Source organism: Triticum urartu, chromosome 7, assembly GCF_003073215.2.
Source record: "Triticum urartu cultivar G1812 chromosome 7, Tu2.1, whole genome shotgun sequence".
NCBI classification, from domain to species: domain Eukaryota; kingdom Viridiplantae; phylum Streptophyta; class Magnoliopsida; order Poales; family Poaceae; genus Triticum; species Triticum urartu.
The window spans coordinates 1,013,701-1,036,975 of NC_053028.1; the positions used below are offsets into that span (position 1 = coordinate 1,013,701).

Consider the following 23,275-nt stretch of genomic DNA (forward strand, 5'->3'; position numbering starts at 1 on the left):
AAAAATGTCATGAAAAAGTAAAATAGCTATAACTTTTGCATACGATGTCGGAAAAGACGTATAATATATTAAAATGTTCAGCACGAAAATCCGCATCCAATTTGGACCGCCATAGGCCTGTTTGCAAGTCTATAGAATCCTCAAATTCTTAAAGGAAAAAAAAGATATGCTCAAATTTCAAAAAAAAAATTGAATTTTGGTTAAATCTGGTCCAACTATGGTCAAACTACTTATTCAAGAAGTATTGGTGTTACTACATAACTATTCAAGAATATTAGTGTTACTAAATAATTATTTATTTATTTTGAATTTTGGTCAAATCTGGTCAAACTGTGGTCAAACTACTTACTCAAGAAATGTTATTGTTACTAAATAATTATTGTTTTTTAGAATAATAGTTTCAAACTCAAACAGCGAAACGTGTGACTTCATGCTCAAGCTAAACTCCTGAGGGTTAATAAGATTGACATCTTATTATATATTGTGAGGAAAACAACAAGTGTAGACTTGGAAATGAGGGGAATAGAAACCGGAAGTTAGGTGTGCTCAGCCTGGAGTAGTGAGAGGATGGGTGACCGGCAGGGAAGTTAGATGATTTGGAATGATGGGGGGTAATTAGAGATTAAATTGTAAAATAATTTAGAAATTTGAAAATCAGAAAAAAAAATCAAAAAATCAAAAAAAAATCGTAAAATTTACTTTAGTCCCCGTTGGTGTTACTAACCGGGACTAAAGGTGGAGCTCCAGACAGCAGCCACGTGGAGGGCCTTTAGTACCGACCCATTAGTCCCGGTTCCAGAACCGGGACTAAAGGCCCTCTAGAACCGGGACAAATGGCCCTTTTTCTACTAGTGATAAGATATAAATATAAATATGGACTCTCGGAGCTAGCAACTTAGAGTTGACGGGTTGGTGGAGACTGGATAGATACTGCATTGTCATTATCATTTGCTTCCTTGAGGACATAAGTGCCCTGAAAGTTAGCCCGAAAAGCATCCTCTAAGTGTTCCCAACTTTCAATGGAGTTCTCTGGGAGGCTATTCAACCAGTGTCGTGCTGGTCCTTTCAGCTTTAGAGGGAGGTATTTAATGGTGTGGAGATCATCTCCGCGAGCCATGTGAATGTGGAGAAGAAAATCTTCAATCCATACAGCGGAATCCGTCGTTCCATTGTATTGCTCGATGTTCACGGGTTTGAACCATTCCGGAAATTGGTGCTGCATTACCTCATCGGTAAAGCACATGGGGTGCGCGGCACCTCTGTACCGGGCGACATCACGACGGAGTTCGGATGACATCTATGTTCGTGGCTGACCCCGGATTTGGTTATGTTTGTCGTGCCAGGCTTGATGGTCGTCATCTCGTGCTGGGGCACGTCCTCTTGATCCATAGATTGATCTGGTCTGACCTGCTCTATTGGTCAGGTCCTGACGTAGGTCGTACGTGTAGCCCGGAGCCACTGTCTCCTTGCCTCTATGGTGAGAGGGCGCGGGCTGGTGTGCGGCATAATTAGCCATTTTGTCCCGTCCACGTGGTGATCGGTCTAGTTGATCGACATGATTGTATTTTGACGGTATTGGCTCAAAGGCCTCGTCGTCGAATTGTGGTAGTAGCCTGCGTTTGGGATAACTTTTTGTTTGGCGCTCAAAGCTATATCCTTCTTCGGCGGCTAGGACCTTGGTCATCTGTCATTGAGCGTATCATGTTCGGCTTGAATCCATTGTTGTTTCTTTTTTAGGCTCTGTGCGGTGGCGCTGAGCCGTCGCTTGAAGCGTTCTTGTTCGAGGGGTTCCTCTGGGACGATGAAATCTTCGTTACCGAGGCTAACATCCTCTTCGGAGACAGCTAAGTAGTTACTATCTTCCGAATCCTCGTGATCGGCGAGTTCTTCGGGGCTATATTGACCCTCTTCCCTTTCATCCTGCTCGAACACAGGCTCAACGGGGTGGTCTTCGGCGTTATCCGGAGTGTCATTATCTCCGGTGCCGGTATTGCTTTCCCTTCCCCAACGCGATCGTGAGCGGCGCCGCTGACGCCGGCGTTTTGGTGGTTCATCGACGGGCTTGTCCTCATCTTGATCTTGAGGGCCATCGTCGTCCTTCTTCTCAGGCGTGTCCACCATGTATACATCGTAAGTAGAAGTGGCCATCCAATGCCCGGTAGTGGGCGGGTTTTGGCCTGGCTCGGCTTCGACACCGTCGTCTATGCCATCGATGTCTTCGAAGGCATAGTCTAGCATGTCGGTTAAATCCTCGACAATGGCTATTAAGTGGGTGGTGGGTGGGACGTAAAATTCCCTACTCTCAGCCCCCAATCCAAGCTGGGCGTGTAGTTTGGAGGTGACACTCCCGTGATGGCGAGAGACTGTATTAAGTCCAGCGTTTCGTTTAAGAGTGAAAGCTGGACAGGAGTCTGAGGATGTGCGTAGCTAGGCTCGGTGATAACCACTTGATCGAGCCCGATGGATGCAGACCTCGAGAGTTCGGAGTTGAAGTCTAGAGGTGAGTCCGGCTTCCCGATGACGGGGAGAGTCCCGTTTAACTCCGGGTCCGCAGACGGCATGGTCGCATCTGGGTCTCTGGCTAGAAGCTCCGTGATGGGAGAGAGTCCGGCGGGGTTTATCCTCCCGTCTTCGGACGATGTGGTCTGCCCCGGATCTAAGGCCGAGGCGGATACGAGCGTCGACCCCTGGACGGGATCTGATAGTGGATCCGAAGCAGCTCCTTCGTATGGGTGGGGAGCGGCGGCCGAGGCCGTGAACCCCTCAAAGATCAGGTCTCCTCGGATATCGGCGATGTAATTCAAACTTCCAAACCTGATCTGGTGACCAGGGGCATAGTTGTCGACCTGCTCAAGGTGACCAGTCGAGTTGGCACGTAGGACGAAGCCGCCAAACACAAAGAGTTGACCAGGGAGAAAGGTCTCCCCGGAAACAGCGTCGTCGTCGATGACGAGGCGAGCCATCGATTAATTCTTCTGTCGACAACACAAAGGAACTCCCAATTAAAGCACTAATATCGGTGTCAAAATCGGCAGATCTCGGATAGGGGGTCCCAAGTTGTGTGTTTGAGGATCGATGGTAACAAGGGACAGTAGGGACACGATGTTTTACCCAGGTTCGGGCCCTCTTAAAGGAGGTAAAACCCTATGTCCTGCTTGATTATATTCGATGTGTATAAGGATTACAAGAGTTGATCTACCTCGACATCGTAATGGCTAAACCCTAGTTGTCTAGCCTATAATCCTTCTCGTGGTTTCTTCAGACTATACCCTCCGGTTTATATACACACCGGAGGGGCCTAGGGTTGTATAGAGTCGGCTTGCAGAGGAAGGGAACATTACACCCGGACACCAAACTTGTCGTTCTACGCACATAGGAGTCCTACCCGGACACGAGGGATGGTCTTCTGCTTTATCTTCACGGCCCATCAGTCCGGCCCATATCAAATAGACCGGACACCCGAGGATCCTCTAATTCAGGACTCCCTCACCCTTCGCCAAGGAAATTTGGCACTTAACCATCAGTAATTCGGATCTTCCCAGCGACTCTGTAACAGTGGTAATGAGGACATGATCGACTGGTGGCAACGTTCTTCTATGTGTATGCACAAGGAGACGGCGTAGTCTTGGAGATCTGCGATGGCTCTTGTCTGGTGGATGGTATGGAAGGAGAGAAATGAAAGAGTTTTCAAAAACACGTCATGTACCTCTACGCGCCTGTTCGCCAAAATTCAGATTGAGGCTAAAGACTGGGTGGATGCTGGCCAGCGGCGAGTCTTGCACTAGTAGAAAGACCGCTAGAACCAGACTAATGTTCCGAATTGTATTTCCACCTACAAACAATACCCCCCATTTACTTTGTAACCCTCTTTTTTCCGTCTATACGCAATGAAAGCAGTGGCCCTGCCTTTTCGTCAGTAAAAAGTAAATTGTTTTTAGAGGATGAGCTAATAAACCAAAATAAATCTGAACAATCTTCAACATAAACTTTAGAGGGCAAGGCTGAACTTGATGTTTGGTACGTAGTATTATCTTAACATACAGGAATGTGCTACGGCACACAGACGAGGTCGGCTGACGAAGAGATCATCGCGCACAATGGTGTGGAAATTATGTATGTAAACATGGTGCATTCCAAATTATGATAAGATACAAATATAAATATGGACTGTCGGAGCTAGCAACTTAGAGTTGACGGGTTGGTGGAGCCTGGATAGATACTGCATTGTCATTATCATTCGCTTCCTTGAGGAGCTGAGTGCATCATCGGAGGAGTGACAGCAGAGTTAGAAGCCCTCGTTGTTGGTTGGTCCACCTCCTTAGCCTGCTGCTGCTTAGCTTTGCCTCTCCCTTGCACTGCCCCAACCGGCCGCCGTTTGGCTACACTTTCCTTTGGCGGTCGCATGCCAATCCTCGGCCTCGGCCCGTCCTTGGCATGATCGTCGAGCAGCGGCTCGAGGGCGTCCAGGATCTCGTGCATGCTCGGTGGCTCCTCGTCATGCAGGCACCGGTGCGCCATCTGCGCGGTGCTCCACGCTGCCGATGACGAATACCGCCCCTCCAGGCTCGGGTCCATGATACGGCGCAGCTTGTCCTCTATGGTGGGTTCCATGCTACGGGGCAGCTTGCGCGTTTGGCCCGTGTCCAGCAGGTACATGTAGGAGCGCGAGCACTGGACGAGATTTCGATTCTTGTCCATGCACGGCTGCCCAGACAGCAGCTCTAGGAGCACCACACCCAGGAAGTAGTACACATCTCTTTCTGCCGTCAAGATGTACGCCCCATCCTTCCGCACACCGCCGTCCATCGCCGGGCGAAAGCCCCACAGCTTGGCTGTGTAATCCTGGAGAGTACATCACGATTAAACACCAAGGATAGATTCGGAGCTGTACGTTCTTCTCTACAGTAATTCTTAGGAGGCACAGGGGAAAAGTTTAATATGAACAAATCTCCATATAATATTACCGAGTCAAGCAGAATGTTGGAGGCTTTCAAACCACTGTAGGATATCCGCTTGCCATGCTCCTGCAGAAAAGCCAGCCCCTCAGCCACTCCGACGGCGATGTTGAGCCGTGTCGACCATGGTAATGGCACAGGGGGATCTGCGGATATCATTATATGTATGCACTGATGAATATTAAATTTAAACAATCGATCGGTCAGAACAGAAGCTATATGTATGTAACGACAAATTAAATCTCAAACCATGGACCATGAATTAATACATGCATGCTTACTCTCCAAGAGGTGGTGCTTGAGGCTGCCTTTGGGCATGTACTCGTAGACGAGTATCCTGTGCTCGTCTTGGTAGCAGTACCCCAGCAGCCTCACCAGATGAGGATGTTGCATCATCCCGAGATCCCGCAAGTCCGTCTGATCGATCACACATGAATTAACTTCATTCATACATCTTTTGGAACAGAACAAAAAAGAAAAATTAAGAACGCACATACCTGCTGGTACATTGTTGTCCACTTGTGGCCATTCACAGCAGCGATGGGGCCGAACCCAACGACGGTGCCCTTGTAGATGTGGCCGAAGTCATCCTCGCCGAGGATGTTATTCCTAGAGAAGTTGCTGGTGGCGTCTATGAGCTCGTACAGGGTAAAGATTTTTACATCAATAATCCCTGGCGGTGGGCTCTCTGTTTCTTCACTGTTACATTAACCATTTAGCTAGCTTGGTTTGTTAGAGCATGAAGAATAAAATCAGGTTTAACTGAAGAATTCAAGTCTAAGTAAAGGAGGGCATATGTATGTTTTCTACTCCCTCCTTCCCATAATATAAGAGCGTTTTTTACACTAGTGTAGTGTCAAAAACACTCTTATATTATGAGACAGAGGGAGTACAAGGAACAGTGGAAGGGTACCTTTTATCAGGTGATCTCTTGACTTTAGGATTACTCGGATGATTTTTAACCAAGTCATACACTCCATCAGAAGCTGCACCCCCAAATTTTGCAGAGATCTCTTTAACGCTTGGCATACGACCGATGCTGATGATACCATGTTCATATTGATCCACTTGGGGGATGGCATTGAATCCTAGTTTGAGCTTCAAGAGATCAGGCATTGCATCCTTCAAAAAAATTATCCTAGCAATACCACTCATGAACCTCAACTTGAAGTACATGAGAACAGAGAACCCAGACTTGTCAAAGATGATCTTCTCATACGGCGCCGTCTCGACATACAGCGACAGAGCAATGAGGGCGGGCAATCCTCTGAGGATATCAACACAACTCATCTGCATGTCCCTCACTGCGATCTTCAGAATGCATAGGTTGACAAGCATTTTAACCCACGGAGGAATCTTGTAAAATATGATGCAGCTATGCGGTGAGCATTCAAATCTCTCGAGACGAGGGGGAGGTGCCATGTTATGCCATGAAACGGCTACTTTCGAAGTGCCACCAAGGGCGCCATTCTTAATCGAATATCCATGAGCCACTACAAAAGTTTTCAGGTTGCCATGTCCTCCAATTAAACAATGTCCCAGAGCCTCCATGATTCTCTCTTGATTGTCGGAAGGAGGCACAGAAGGAATGGTAAGATGAAGATCCTGCAGGCAGTTCACTTTACCAAGGGTCGCCAGACTGACAAACCCGATGTTGAAAATCCAGTCCAACAGATGTCTCTCGACAGGAAGACTAAGGTGCAACAAGTGTGGCAGATGGATCCATGGAACATCGGTGATTGTTGCATCCCTAACATCCAGTGTTTCCAAATATCTCAGCACTCCCATCTGCTTTGGCAGTTTTATGCACACATCACATGTAATCTTCAAATATCTCAGTTGAAACATTTTTGAAATCCCAGTGAGGTCTACTGTGTCACCGCCGCGGCGGCCATGGCTGAATAACTGAAGGTTCAAAACACGAAGAAGCTTGAACTCCTTCATACAAGGCATACACTCGAGTAATCCAGAATAAGCAAGTGACCGAACTTGTGAACTTTTGATGTTTGATGGTTTCTTGGCATATCTTGCATTGTCAAAGAGGAGAGATAGTCTACGGACGTTGTGTGAAATTGGCACTTTCTTTTGGCTGTAGTCTAGTGCCACGATGAAATTCTCTTCTACAGACTTGTATGCAATAAGATCATGTACCGCGTCATGAACTGCACAGGATAACACCTCATTATTGTAGTTCATAGATACAGGCTTGATAAATCTTCTATCAATAAGTTGATTGATATAGCTTTCTGCAACTTTATGGATGTCTTGCCCTTCTGTAGTATCAATGAAATCTTCAGCCACATACTGCTTCACCAAATCATCCTTGCAGAATTTATAGCCCTGTGGATACATACTAAGATACATCAAACATGTCTTCAAATAATTAGGGAGATTGTTGAAGCTCAGATTCAGTGCTTGTCTCGTTCTCTCTGAAGTAGAACTTGCTGATGAGATACGGGAGCTTAATGACTGATGGATGTACTTCAATAGATCAATTGATATGACAGGCTGGCTTGCTAAAAGGCTAGCTATGCTGACTGTTGCTAGCGGCAAACCACCACAGATTTCAACAATGTCAGTACAAACGTCTCTGAATTCTTCAGGACAATCACTTTCAGAGCCAAAAGCTCTGCTAAAGAATAGCTTTTTTGAGTGATGATCATCCAGAGGTTTCATCACAAAAACACGCTCCGGCTGATAACAGCTGCATGTTAATGCAACGTCCTCAATCTCTGTAGTTGTTATTATTCTGCTGCCACGACCACCCTTTGGAAGAGCATGATTAATAATATCCCATACAAATGCAGTCCATACGTCATCGATGATAATTAAGTACCTGCATGCCAATAATGGACTCATATTAGGCTTTAGGCTTTAGGGAATATGAGAGATTTATTTTTGCTTATCTGCAGAAAAACAAACAACCTTTTGTCTTGTAGATATTCCTTGATCATGTCAATGAGGTCAACTTCCTTGCAATCTTCCGGCGGATGCTGCTGCTGCTGGAGTTGCGAGAGTATGTCACGGAAAATACTCTTCATATCAGGCTTTCGGGGCACCCGAATGAAAGCTCGACTACTGTATTGCTTCCCAATTTTATTGTACACCATTGTAGCAAGTGTAGTTTTACCGAGACAAGCTGATCCAAGAACAGATACCACCTTGATCTGCTGGTCTTCATTGTTAGCCAATAAGCCGATAACTTCATTTATCTGGTCATCAATTACTATGTCTTCATATGGCGTTGGAAGCATAGGACCAAGGGACACAAATCTATGCCTCAAGCTGTTCTTGACGTTGAAATATGATAGAACGTACACCTCATACCGTTGAATTGCCTCCTGGACATATATCCTGAATTTATACACCGTTCGCTTGAGCTCCCATGGAGTCTTGACGTAATTGAAGAATTTGCGGAGGATTCTAGTATTGTTGGCAACAAATAAGTTGTCGATGTAATCCTCCATTTTGTAAGATAGGTCACGGGCCTCATTCATCCAGCACTTGGCTGTCGGTGGAAGCTCCTCCACCTCTAACAATTCATCAAGGTATGAGCTTAACTGTTCGACGTCATCTTTGAGGAGGCGTATCCCATCATTGACCCTCCCAGAGGAGCATCCTTTAGGGGGAGCTATATGCAGCATGTCTAGCTTCCCAACAAGGGATCTCGCGGCACCCAGCGAAGCACTGCTTGGCACCCTTGTTGCCCTGACTTTGCCTCGTTCTCTGCCTCGAGTCGAAACATCTAAACACAGAATACAAAAATATAATTAATTACTGACCATTATTGCTAGTACATATGTAAATAATAAAGCAGTTAGTGTCTAGACAGATTATCTCTGCCCCATTCAGACGACCTTGAAGATATGGTAATCTTGCATGAGACAATTCATGGACACAACTGAAAAGGCTGAATGGAGTAATATTTAAATAGATTTTTGAGGGATTATTACAAGTACAAATGGCCCATCCTTTTACAAACCCTCGAGGTGAAGGGCTTCTCTTTCAAGTGTTTTTGGGAGGACAGTTGTGGTCATCAAGCTTTCGCCATAAAGGGTAAAAAACCAAGGAGGGAGGTGGTAGTGGGGAGGAAACACGGAGGGAGGGGGAGGCGACGGAACCAACTCCCCTTCAATAACAAGAGATATGTTGATTTTTATTTTGTGCGGGATTGGTTGAGAATACCAAAAAACAAAGAGAAAACCAAGGAGGGATCAGTGTTGCGTGGGGAGGAAGAAACCGAGGGAGGGGGTAGGCGATGGAAGCAAATCTCCTTTAATTGTAGAGATAAATTCTATTGTATATGCATCACATGTCCTATATAACTATCCCTAGCCATCGCCGCCGCTGGAGCACCGCTGGAAAAGCTGGAGTAGGGGATGAAGGCGGCAGCGAGGCCTTCCTCCGTTGCATCTCTACTCTCTAGGGCGCGGCCGAGGCGGAGCCACACGCGGGTGCCCCGGTCTGTCCTTGTGCGTCACAGCAGCGCGAAGATCTGGTGGGGGTGGCTCGGCCTGGCAGCACGTCTTGGTGCTCCTCTGGCCGCAGTCGTCATCCTTCCTAACATCGCCTTGGTGGCATTAGCTGGTGCTCTGGCTCCGGCGCGTCGCAATGGCATGGGGTGATAGCCCCCTATCCTTGCTAGTGGAGATTCAGGGTGGACACGGTCCGGGCCGGTCCGGTCCCTCACCGAGCCACCCTTTGGACCGGCCGGCGGCGGTCCGGACCGACCAGCCACGCGGTCCAGTTTTCACGGACCGGACCGGCGGCGGCAAAGCCCGAGCCGGACCGAGCGGACCGGCCAATAACCACCGGCGGCGAGGTGCAGGGGCAGCGGAGTTGTGGGCGACGTGCGCGGGTGCTGTTGCGAGGTGGGCGACATGCGCAAGCGACGGCGGCAAGGTGGGCGATGTGCCGTCGAAAGTGCGCGGCTGCTAGCCATGAACCTTCCTTAGCAGTTTTTCTGTAGTATATGCAACTAATGTAGGGTGCGCATGAGCCCATGATTTCCGGAGTGCTGGCCTTGCCATAAATAGCGGATCAAACCTGACGTCGAGTTAGTGGTCAATGGCGCCGTGATTTTCGGATCGAGCCTTGTTTATGTCGTACTTTCTTTTACCTGTTCGACTGAATAAAAGTGCAGAAACTGAAGAGAGAGCAACGGAAGAGAGACCAACGTGCCGGCTGATGGACCTGATCATATGCTTCAACAAAATGAAAACGGCAGCATAGGATCACGGCGCGTGATTATAGCAGACGCTATTAAATCTATTGCCTTCCAAAAAGAAAACACTGTACTTTCCTGATCTGTTGGAAGCGGAAATCACGGTCGAGCATTTCTCCACAATCCGAGACTCATGGCCGATCGAGCGTTTATCCCAGTTGATGGCCCGTGTGCGTGCTGTGTTTAAACCGTCATCGTCGCCGCCTCTTTTTGCTGCCATGGCAGCGAAACCCGCAGCTATAACACTGCCAATGCCAGGTCGAGAACACGAGATCATCGGCGGTGCACGCACAGCAGCGACGGCTAGCGGCGGCGAGAGGCTATGGCGCATGGTGAGGAGATGAAGGAAGAAGAGGGAAAGCTTGGGGACGCGGAGGTTCACCCGGGGGCTGCCGGTGGCCGCGATGACGAGGAACGGTGGCGACGATGACAGTGTTTTCTCGGTCCTCTCGGTCGGACCGGTCAAAGCCCGGACCGGACCGACAAATTTTCGGGCTCAATTTGGCAGACCGGACCGGCCAGTTTCTCTAGCGGGCCAGGACCGAGCGGGCCAAGACCGAGTGAGCCACGAGCGGGCCGAAAAGCCTGCTCTGTACGTCCAGCCCTAGTGGAGATCATGGCCGCCTATGGAGGTGTTGCGGTGTTGCTTTGGCTTTGGCTGGGTCTGGACCGATCTCGCCCGTCGGTTTCTGCCAGCGGCGATGAATGGAGCCATGAATGCTAGTGAAAATTGAAGCAACTCTGGCGAACGATGGCGACGTCTATGCATTGTTACCCTATCAAATGCATCCTCATTGCAGTTCACGTCTACTCACTCTGGCTGCTCCGAGGGAAATCCTAAGATATAGTTCTTCCAGATCAAACATGGTGACGCTTGGCGCCGTTCTCCCTCCTAGGGGTATCGTTTTGGAGCAGCTGTTGGAGGGTCCAGGAGGTGGAGTGGCGTTGTATCTATAGCGTCGACGAAAGCTGGTCTCGACGGCACTGCGCAGCCGAGTATCGGCGGCGGAGGCGTCTTCATGGACAAGTGTAGAGCGGTTGCGTTGTTTGGCGCCGTGGTGGCGTCAACACCTGGTCTAGCAGGGATATTGTTGATATCTACCCTAGAGATGGCTTGACTTTTCGATGGTGGTGGTGGCTTCTGGAGTGTGTGCATGGGGTGCACTCTGAGTGTTTGTTGGACTGGATGTGTTCTCTTGATACACCATACGGGTGGCTCAGTGATGACCCCGGTTCTAGATGGTTGGATGATATGATGGCATCCCGCATTGTTGAGCTTGTAGGTGTGAAATCGTGGCTTCGTGTTGTTTGATGCATATTCTTGCGACACATTTATGAAATAATTTAATAAAATGGTTGTGTGCATCTTTTCATGCAAAGATCTGGGGTTTCAGCCTCATTTTTCTAGAAAAAAAGCAATTGATTTTACCAGATACGTAGATGTTTTGTCTATGCAGAAAGAGCCACATTTTTGTTTGTAGGCACCGCCCATTTTTCAACCGTTACGTCGTAGTATTGTTTTCTCTCTGGTTTCTGAATGTTGCCCTGGCTGTTTAAATTTGTTTAAACTGACTCGAAAGCACCACAAGTTTTTCATATGGTACTTCAAGTGTAGTAACTTTTTAAATAACAAATGGATTTTGTATTCTCTCTCTACCTATCCCCATGCCCTTTCGTGGTTGCTACCATAACTATCATCATACATCCCATCCATTTATTTCATCCATTGTAGAGCACTTCACTCCACAACATTCCAATCAGTTATCTACTGCCACAAGAAGGAAGAGGCCTCAATGGCATGAAAATAAGAAAAGAAGTGTTAGATGATTCCATGTACATTTATCGCATTCTTTAAAAGCCAATATTTTCCCCTTTGTTGAATCTCTACTCCAAAAGGAAATTACTTTTACCACAATCATATTCTTGTGGGAGAGTGTTCTTTTGAATTCTTAAATGTACTTTTATTGAAGATCATTTGAGGAATTCTTGTCAAGTGACTTTGATTTGCTCGTTACTCTTCGATGGTGAACACATCTTGGATGGTTAGGAGTCAATGGAGAGCCTATCATTTTTTAGAGAAAATGCATCGACCAAGCCTGACTTTGAATTAACAAAGCCATCAACCGACCAGAATTACAAAGACACAGAAATGAAAACAAAGCGGAACACAGATACAGAGTGCTAAGAGGAATGATTCAAAGGAAAGAGAAAAACGCCATTGCCATCAACCACCACAATGCCAAAACTAGCTAAGCTAACTAAGGCCTCAAGAGGAGGGCAACACCGAGCAAGTATCGTGCCACTGACTGTATCCAAAGGGCCAAATATGAGCAGCACAAGGTCTGTCTCCACAACCGCGAAGGGCCACAACCCTTTCACCCAGACGGGTGCTGCACTAGCAGCCAATAGAGAGGTTCCACTAGAATCCAGACCAAGGCGCCCAAGCTATCGAAGGGTAACAACAGAAGTAGACCCACAGGCAATGGAAACGGACCACTAGAACACCGTCGCCAACAGCAGCAAGATAGGGCGTCGGCTAAGACTCGTCGATCAAAGGCGTAGAACCATGAAGAAAGGCCTAAAGGGGGGCAACACCATGTGATGTCAGTGATTGGAATCACCGGAGCTCAAGGCTCACTCTGGGCAGCGTACCGCAACAACTCGAGGGAAATCCGCACCACTGGCATGGACCCTCCAAACTAGGGACCGCGTAGGCTTTTGTTGAGAAGACCTGGCCGCCTCACTCCATATGGAACCACCACCGGCTCCACCACAAGAGCAATTCCCGGATGATGCCTTCAGGAACAAGCACAGCAGGATGTGCCGTCGTCGCCCTACTATGGAAGGGCAAGTTTTCACCTGTGCTCGAGGAAGGATGGGGGGGGGATTACACCAGGGCCTCAAGGAAGGAAAATGGCACTGGAAGGCATGGCCTTTGGTGTGGCCTCCACGCCAGCCATGAATTTCCCTAGGAATCACGCCCATCCACAAGATCCGCTAGTCAGTGCCCCGGGGACGACGACTGCAGTTGCCAAGGGCTGGAACTATCATGAATCAGAGCAGATCAAGATCGGGAGCATAGCTTCTCCATGATGCACTGGCACACTACCGAGGGGTCACCGCAACACCAATGACCGCCACCCCCCCCCCCCGGTTGCCCGCACAACCAGGGGAGGTAGCCCGCCAGAACCAACTAGCACACCCCCTCGCACATGCCATGCCGTGCGCCACCTATCGGATCCATCGCCACGAACGGCGAGGCCCTCCAACAAGACAGAGCCGCTACATCCCTGCAGCAACCTTCATAGGTGTCGCACACCCGCACCGGCAAGCACCTCTTGTGGCGGCGGAGGGAGAGACGAGGGAGGGCGAGTCGTCTTCTCAGAGCATACCATTTTCTATGTGTGAAGGACTCGAGAGTTTGTACGGTCCCATAGATCACGTGCTTCGTGAAGATTTACCCCTTTGATCCTTCGTGCAGGACTCGACAGTTTGTACGGCCTAAGTTGGTTGTTCTTGGTGGCCCGCTTGGTGGGCAACAAACCCAGGATCCTTGTGATCCTAGAACCTTTACTTTAAACCCTCCATGAACATGGATATTGGATAGTGCCAACTATTCACACCTATAGAAAACACAATCGAGTTTCTCTATGTTTTCCTTCTCAACTCGACTCCTTTGCATTCATGCAAGTTATGTTATTTACCATTGCTATACTTGTTTACATTGATTGGATTGTTATAAGTATCAATAGCTTTTATGCTAAAACTGCCAAAATCTAAAATTGACTAAATTTTGTGATAGGCCAATCCACCCCACCCTACTGGGAAAGGCTTATAGGTGGGGCCGCATTAGTAGCGAACATACTCCAGCATCTGCCAATAGTAATTTGGAAAATTACTGTAGTGGCAGGCACAAATTCATGGCCGCCACTAGTATTTTTACATACTTTATGACCGCCACTAATAAAATTGGCGCAGATAAGCCATGGAATCAAAGTTGCCTGTGCCCGCCACTGGTATTTTTAGTCCCACGATTATTCTGACCTAACAAACTAGTGGCGGGCTCATATTGATGTCGGCCACTGGTAACTCAAGTAGAAGTGGCGGGCGTGGTTTTGTACCTGCCACTGATAAATTTTTCTGCCCATCACTGGTAACAAAAGTACCCGTAGCAGGTGTTTTTTGTGCCGTTGCTGGTATTATTTTGCTCTTTTTGTAATGTTAGGGTTTTAGTGTTGTATGCGTAAGCTTACAGTCCATTTTTATTATACGTTAAAGGTACATCATTGAATGTTTCATGTATTTGGAAATCTGAGTAGCTCTAAAAAAAGTCAAATTTGGGGTCTATGAGAAAGTTTACTATTTTGTACTATTTCGATTTGATTTTGTTTTGTTTTTTGCCAAGAGCAACTCATATGTCCAAATGCGCTGAAATTTGGCACGGACATCACGCACTCATGCATCACGAAATTCAGAACATTTTTATCTTGTTTTTTTTATTTTTTTACTATTCATCAGGTGCATCAGAGCTCGGGTTCCGGATTGAATTATCGCATAACTTGTACTTATAAGCATAGACCAGCTAGTTTAGTTGGTGCGAACCAACCTATGATTGGATGATTGGGAGGACAGTGGTATCCTCAGCCTACGAGAGTCCAAATCTTATACTTGATATTGGTGCTCGTATTTTTCTGAATTTATTTCAGACATTCTGGCGATGTGCCTTCAATGCAAGGAGACGTTCTCGTCGGCTATGAAGGTTTCTGTAGCGACTTCTTCAATCTCAATATGATGTACCGGCTCAGTTTTTCGGATGTGCTCATATGGATAAAGTGTGCAAGTGTGCGTTTATAAGGGTTAGTGTATGCTTGTGTATGCGAATTATGTAGGAAGGTCGTCAGTTCGAGTCTAACACGCCCTTGTACTTGGCTTCATGGCCTGACTTTTTTTCTTGTCGTTTGAAACACTGGCGTAGGCCTAGGTTGAGACCAAGTCGAGCGAACGGATTCAGCCCAGCAGTTCCCGGACCCAGTAACTGTGGGCCGATTATTTCAAATCTTAGCCGGCATTCGTCATTATTCTTTATGGTTGATGTAAAATTAACGGATATAAAGGGGTGATGAAAGGAGACTAGTAAACATGCCCGTGCGGTGCAGCAGAACAGTAAATATTTTTTACCTAAGCCGCTATCATTTCGATCCAATTTTGATTCTGACTCGGCATATTAATGGCGTGCACCTACGACCACACTTAGGCGCCATCTTTGAGGTGCTGTTTGATACTGAGGAGACCACATTTATAAATTAAGTCTATTCAAGAAAGCACATATATATATATATATATATATATATATATATATATATATATATATATAAAGCACAAATTATGATTGTACTTATCATTTCCACCATTAACATTCATGACGATCACACGAATGTTTCGGATGTTTTCAAAAAAAATCTTCATGGACTTTTGATGTTCATGAATTTTATAAATGTATGTACATCCTATAAAAATTGTTCCTGTATTCACTACAAAAAATTGTGTAGTCCGTTAGTAAGTATGCGCGTGGATTTCGTTAAGAAATGGTACGTATGTAGGGTCTTAGATCATGAAATGTACAAAAATAGAACCTGGTGCAAGTACAGCATGCCCAAGGATTATAACCTTTTTCAAATATTAATGTTTAATTTCAAATGTTGCGATACAGATCGCTGGGACGAAATAAAGATGAATCATGCGCCACTGATTACACTGCAACCTAGATACCATTTTAAAAATATTTAACATGTACAATAATACCATATTCAAATTCTACACACTTTTCTAATAACATTTCATATATAACATGTTAAAATAAAAGTTACGGTTTAAAAGATTTGGTTATTCGAAAAAAAAATATTCTCAATAGACTGCAGGGTGATTAACACGTATATTAGGGGGTTATGTAAAACTGCTTATATAGGCAGGGCGTTTCCTCCAACAAGACACGACATAGGATCAAAAGCTTTCGTGCTTTATTATTACTAGCAATAAGGCCCCATGCATTGCAATGTGAGAAAAAAAAAACATAATCTTCAATGGCCATGACCACATTTTGCTAGATTACCGAGATACACTATCACTCTCAATTTCATAAAATCATGAACCTTTTTTTAAACTCATGCACATATTTCAAATCATGAACAATTATTCAAATTTGTGAAGACTTTTACAAATTTTCAAACACTGTGTAAAATCAAGAACATTTTTTTAATTCATGAACATTTTGTACTATTTGCAACAATGAATATATAAAGTTATGAGCATTTTTCTAAATACTTTTCTTGAATCGGCGAACATTTCTAGAACTGACGAACATTTTTTGGAAATTGGTGGAGAAATTTTTGAAATTTACGAAAAAAATTACTATTTAACAAACATTTTTTGAAATGAATGATCACGTTTTGAATAGCGAACATTTTATGAATGAATGAACTATTTTGTAAGTCATGAACAATTTTTGAATTTCAAGGATAATTTTCCATTTATGAACATTTTTTGACTTGGCAAAATTTTGTTCAATTTCATTAACACTTTTTAATACATGAACCGTTTTAAAAATAACGAACATCTTTTGATTGCCCGAATAGTTGTTTATAAAATCTTGACTATTTTCAGAATAAACAAACTTTTTTTTTGCAAAATCATGAAATTTTTTAAGTCTATCAACATTTTATGATTTATTAAACATTTTTTTTGAAGTCCTAGATGATTTAAAGTAGAAAAAACTAATACAGAAAAGAAAGAGAACAAATAAAAGACAAAAGTTTCAAAATAGGCGGCCCAGACATAGGCCGGGCCAAACAGGCGCGCTGCGTCTTCTCGCAGCACGCAGAGCGCAGTATAGGAGGTCCGTACTGAGTGGGCCGGCCCAGGCGTTGTATTTCTCTATGTGGAACTTTTTTTTATCATTTATAGATGACATTGGTGGGTAATATTTTGCAACTTTGGGGCAATTTTCGTGACCTACCGCCAAAAGCAATAGCCCTTTATTAGTAGTAGCAAAACGGCCCGTGCATTGCAACCGGAGAAAACTAATCGTAATCTCCAATGGCCATGATCGTATTTTGCTACATCACCGAGATACACTATTAGTCCCACCAAATCTTGAACATTTATTGAAATCATGAACATGTTTTTAAACTCGTTCACATATTTGAAATCATAAACTTTTTTAAAATTCGAGAACACTTTTACAATTTTTCAAACATTTTGTAAAATCAAGAACTTTTTTAAATTCATGAACATTTTGCACTATTTGCCTCAAAAAATATATAAAGTTGTGAGCATTTTTTTAAATAATTTTCTTGAATCAGCGAATATTTCTAGAATTGACAGACCCTTTTTAGAAATTGGTGGAGCAATTTTTGAAATTCACAAACATTTATTTGTTTTAACGAAATTTTTTTCAAATGCATGATCATTTTTTGAATAGTGAACATTTTATGAACGAATAAACTATTTTGTCCGTCAGGAACAGTTTTTAGTTTTAAGGACAGTTTTTCATTCATGAACATTTTTTGAATTGGTGAAATTTGGTTCATTTTCATTAACACTTTTTAATACATGAACCATTTAGAAAATGACGAACACCTTTTGATATCCTGAACAGTCGTTTTCAAAATTTTCAGTATTTTTTCAATAAACAAACATCTTTTTGCAAAATCGTGAACATTTTGGATTCCAGAAATATTTTATGATTTATTTGGAAATTCTCATTTATTTGGATTTTCGAAACTTTTTTGAAGTCCCAAATGTTATAAAGCAGAAAAACTGATACAGAAAAGAAAGGAAAGAAATAAAAAAATAGGCCGCCCAAACATGCGCCGGCTCAAAAGGGCGCACTGCGTCTTCTCTCAGCATGCATGGCGCAGTACAGGAGGTCCCTACTGCATGGGCCAGTCCAGGCAGAGGATTTCTCTATGTGGAACACTTTTATTATTTATAGATGGCATTGGTGGGTAATATTTTGCATATTTGGGGGCAATTTTTATGATGTACCACCAAAAGCAATAGTCCCTTTATTATTACTAGCAAAAGGGTCCGTGCATTGCAACGGGCGAAAAATAATCATAATCTCCAATGGGCATGAACATATTTTGCTACATCATTGAGATACACTACCAGTCTCATTTTCATGAAATCATGAACATTTTTTAAACTCGTTCACATATTTGAAATCGTAAACATCCCTCAAATTCGTGATCACTTTTACAAATTTTCAACATTTTGTAAAATCAAGAACATATTTTGAATTGATCAACATTTTGTAATATTTGAAATAAAAAATATAAAGTTGTCATCATTTTTCTAAATAATTTTCTTGAATTGGCGAACATTTCTAGAATTGACTAATATTTTCTGCAAATTGGTGGAGCAATTTTTGAAATTCACGAACACTCGTTGGATTTAGTGAACATTATTTGAAATGCATGATCATGTTTTGAATAACGAACATTTTATGAATGAATAAACTATTTTGAAAGTTGCGCACAATTTTTGAATTTTTATGATATTTTCCCATTCATGAACCTTTTTTGAATTGATGAATTTTTTTCAATTTCATTAACATTTTTTATTGGATGAACCTTATAAACAATAATGATCATTTTTGGATTTCCCGGACAATTGTATTCATATTTTCGAATATTTTTTTAATGAGTAAGCATTTTTCTGCAAAATCTCTAACATTTTTTGAATCCAATAATATTTTATGATATATTAAATATTTTACTTAAAAATTATTTTTTTGAATTTTCTAAACTTTTTTGAAGGCCCAAACGATTGAAGTGGAGAAAACTAGGACAAAAAAGAAAAGGAACAAATATTAGACCAAAATCTAAAAAACTGGCTGGCAGGATTTTTTTTAACAGGCCGTTTAGACATGGCCGGCCCAAACGGGCGAGCTGCGTCCTCTCCCAGCGCACAGAGCACAGTATAGAAGGTCACTACTGCATGACGCGGCCCGGGCTGGGGATTTCTCAATGTGAAACATTTTTATCACTTAAAGATGACATTGGTGGGTAACATTTCATAACTTTGGTGCAATTGCCATGACACACCGCTAGAAGAAATAGCCCTTTTATTATTTGGACATCCGAGTAGCTCTCAGATAAAAAAAGAAATTTGGGTCCGTGAAAAAGTTTACTATTTTATACCGTTTCAACCTGACTTTTTTTTTTCCGAGAGCAACTCATATGTTCAAATGCACTGAAATTTGGCACAGACATCATACACTCATACATCAAAAAATTTGGAACTTTTTGATTTTGTTTTGTTTTTTACTGTTCATCGGGTGCTTCTGAACTTGGGTTCCGGATTGAGTTATCACATAACTTGTACTTAGTAAACCAGCTAGTTACCGAAAAAGGCTTTTGCCCCGCTTTATATATAAAGCAATGAACAACCACAGCCCAAGTACAAACGCACCCCACGACAACACACGCACACACCCAAGGCGGATACATAGGCGCTGAGCGCAACAGCACCACCCCTAACACTACAAGAGCAATCAGGGTCCTCCACCGTGAACACGCCACCGCGAAGAGATGAAGCCGCATATGATGAACCGTGTGCTCCAAGGCGGTGCCTTCAAGAAGGTTACGACGCTAACGCGCCGCCGCCGCCCGGCCCGAGGATCAGAGTTTCCCCTAGAGCAACACGATGACCGATGAGAGACGCGACGACGCCTTCAAGAAGGGAATGCGCTACGCCGCCGCCGGTCCGTCCGAAGATAGAATAGGTTTTCACCCCGACCAACACTCACCGCCCCAAACGCCACACCAGAGCCACCATGCCGCCCACACGGCCATGGTCACCGGGCAGCACCAAGCCATGGGCTCTACCCATGAGCACCGCGCTACCACCACCAAGGCCGCCGCCCCGGCATCCAAGACCTTGACACCATCTCACCCGAGCCCGTCGCTACCCCAACCAAAGAGACGAGTGGAAAGGCCTTGCCTTTCACACTCCTGGGTAGCCCCCACCGCTGAAACACGATAGGCCGGCCAAAATTGGCCTCCGGTGACCCGTCCTGCTGCGCCAGACGCGAGACGAGCTCGATTCTGTAGCCAGGCGCGAGATGAGCTGGTCCTGCTGCCTGGCGCGAGACGTGCTCGGTCCTGCTGTCGGGCATGAGACAAGCTCGGTCCTGCTGCCGGGCGCGAGACGAGCTCGATCCCGCAACACTGGGCGCGAGACGAGCACTGGACCGCAGCTGGGAGAAGGCCAGCCCTTCAACGAGGGTAGTGCCCGGACGACGAGAAGAGGGGTCGAAGCCGAAACAGGCCGCTCACCGATGAACCGACGCCGGAGATGTCCTACCGCCACCGTGAGCCAAGCCGAACCACCGCTATGAGCCACCACCACGCCGTGGCAGCCCAAATCCACGCCAGGACCCCGAGGGGAGCCCCGAACTGCCCTGCAGCAGAGCGGCGCGCCACCGAGGCTGCTGCCCGCCCCCGTGCCGTCACACTCCACCCCCCGAGCCTCTCCCGCCGCCAGCCAACAGCAGCAAGAGGCCCCTCAGCCTCGCCGGAGCACCACCAAGTCAAGGCAGTGAGCCCTCCGGTCCAAGCTGCCGCAGCCCGAGCCGGCTGACAAGGGGATCTGGGCCGTCGGCGACACCACCCGCAGCAGAGCCGTCCCGGCCAACTCCACCTCGCACGCCGCCCAACCACAGCGCAGCCGCCGCCACTCCACCGGCAAGCCGCGCCGCCAGGCGCGAGCGACGCGTCCCTGCCAAGCCGCCGCGCCCGCGCCGCGAGCAACAGGGGAGGGAGGCCAGAGGACCCCGCCGCCGCCGACGCTGACCGCGCTTCGCTCGGCGGCGCCCTCCGGCGGCGGCGAGGAGGAGAGGAGGTGAGGAAGAGGAGTGGTCCGGCGGCGGCGGCTAGGGTTCGCCCTGCCGCCCGCGGGAGCGGCTCGGGCAAGAGGTGGTCAAGACTATCTATTTGGTGCAAACCAACCTATGGTTGGATGGTTAGGAGGATAATGGTATCCTTAGCCCACCAGAGTTAGTCTTAGACTTGACATTGGTGCTCGCATTTTTCTGAATTTATTTCAGACATTCCGGCAGTGTGCCTTCGGTGCAAGGAGACGTTCCAATCGACTATGAAAGTGTCTGTAGCTACTTCATCAATCTCAATGTGATGTACCTGCTCAGTCTCTCGGAGATGCTCATAAGAGTAGCGTGTGCGTGTCTGCATTTATAAGGGTGAGTATATGCTCGTGTTTGTGAACGACTTTGATTATACCATGGTAAAAAAAAGCTTAGTTGGTCCTAAATGTACAAATTACGTAGAAAGGTAGTGAGTTCGAGCCTAACACGCCCTTGTACTTGGCTTCACGGCCTGACTTTTTCTCTTTTCTTTTGAAACACTGGCGTAGCCTAGGCTGGGACCCAGTCGAGCGAACGGAGGCAGTAAATGCTGGCCGATTATTTTTTGTAAATCCTATGCGTCATTCTTTATGATTGATACAAAATTAACGGATATAAAACGGTGATGGAAGGAGAACAAAGAAAGTTTTTCTCTTTATTATTAATTAGGTATAAATAAAAATATTGCTATTTTTTCTATAAACTTGATCAAACTTTGAATTGAAACTTAATGTTCGTATTTTGTGGAAAGCAAGGGGAATTCTGCTTTCAAACAAAAGACATGCAACCAGTTAATTGTTAAGCAGTCAAAAGCGTGAGGGGCTGTCGCGGGCTTACCTCGGGTAAGACTCGGATCAGAGAGGATGAGCTTGTGCACGTCAGGTGGTTCCTTGGCCTCCTCTTCTACGATCTCTCGCAGGTGCTCCATCGATCAGAGCTAGCTACCTTTGCTAGACCGATCTCCTTAACTTGCACTCACCCAGCGTCTGGACAGACAAAAGAAAGAGACATGGATGGAATGACTCAAAATCAATCAACGCAGATGCAGAAGGGAGGTAGATCGAACAACACTTACCAACCAACGTCAAAATACTAAATCATGGTAAACGGAGCCGATCAAGCTTCGTCTCAGCTTCCAAATAACTGAAGGAGGCTTCTCTGTCTCTTCGGTAGCTTTCTTCTTCGATGCGACCAAGTAACTGTATTTCTGTCTGCCGTTTCCAAGTCGCAAGGCTATGACAACACTGGAACATATATGCATATAAAGACTCCAACTTCAGAAATGTTACTAATAGATCCTCCGCCTTGCTGAATAGTAGTATTCCTTTTCTTTCCTGGGCCCACACCCTTGTTTCTTTATTGTTTGTTTGTTTGTTTGTTTGTTTGTTTTTGCGAGAATAACTTCCGATCTATTCATGAACTGTCAATATAGTACAAAGAACCCTAGAAGTAAAAAATATATCTAGGTCTGTAGACCACCTAGACACGACTACTAGCGTGCGAGCCGAAGGCGCGCCGCCGTCTTTGCCCCTCCCCCATCGAAGCCAGACAAACCTTGTTGTATTAGACATTAGGGAAGTTGTCGTGCTAAGGTCTCATAGGACCAGCGCACCAGAACAACAACTGCCGAACACAGACCTGTAGACACACGAACACAGACGAACGAAGACAAGATCCAGGTGGATCCACCAAAGACAAACACCAACCGAATCCCATTAGATCCGTCGGAGACAAACCTCCACACGCCTTCCAACGATACTAGAAACACCACCAGCATGGGGACAAGGCGGGGGGACCTTATTCTGTTGTCAGAGAGCCGCCGCCGCCTCGCATCTCTGAGCAGAACACAAACCCTAACAAAATTCAAAAGAGCATGAAAGATAGGAGCCCTACTGCCACGCAAATATGCACCTTGACCGCTAAGTGGGGAGCTCGCCGCTACGAAAGTGAACAAGAAAGACCAGCATCCTTCAGCGGCAACAACGGTGAGGGAAAAGGGGGAGCTAGGGCTGGGTGCAACCTCAGGCCCCGGGGAGGGAAGACGCGGTGGATCTCATCATATTCGTCACTCTTTTCATAAATCCTTTTCAATTGGATGTGATATGATGTTCTACCATGCATATCAATAAGAAAATGTTACAAAGAGAAAAATTAAGTTATAACTTGAACAAATTA

The 23,275-nt window shown here is 45.6% G+C and overlaps 1 protein-coding gene across 2 annotated transcripts; it reads right to left on the reverse strand.

The window, feature by feature from the left end:
- Positions 1 to 3,966: 3,966 nt before the first annotated feature.
- LOC125525558 (disease resistance protein RGA5-like) lies at positions 3,967 to 22,314 on the reverse strand. 2 transcript variants are annotated; one of them, XM_048690566.1, is made up of 8 exons: positions 22,176 to 22,314; positions 21,938 to 22,086; positions 7,881 to 8,700; positions 5,869 to 7,791; positions 5,453 to 5,654; positions 5,237 to 5,372; positions 4,965 to 5,101; positions 3,967 to 4,842 (listed from the first exon to the last, which is right to left on the reverse strand). In XM_048690566.1, exons 2-8 carry the CDS (start codon positions 22,026 to 22,028, stop codon positions 4,234 to 4,236), a joined length of 3,918 nt encoding a protein of 1,305 aa, XP_048546523.1. In that variant the 5' UTR covers positions 22,029 to 22,086; positions 22,176 to 22,314; the 3' UTR covers positions 3,967 to 4,233. The 2 variants fall into 2 exon arrangements, with proteins under 2 accessions (XP_048546523.1, XP_048546522.1); XM_048690565.1 differs by having other exon boundaries at positions 5,225 to 5,372.
- Between the last annotated feature and the right edge of the window lie 961 nt (positions 22,315 to 23,275).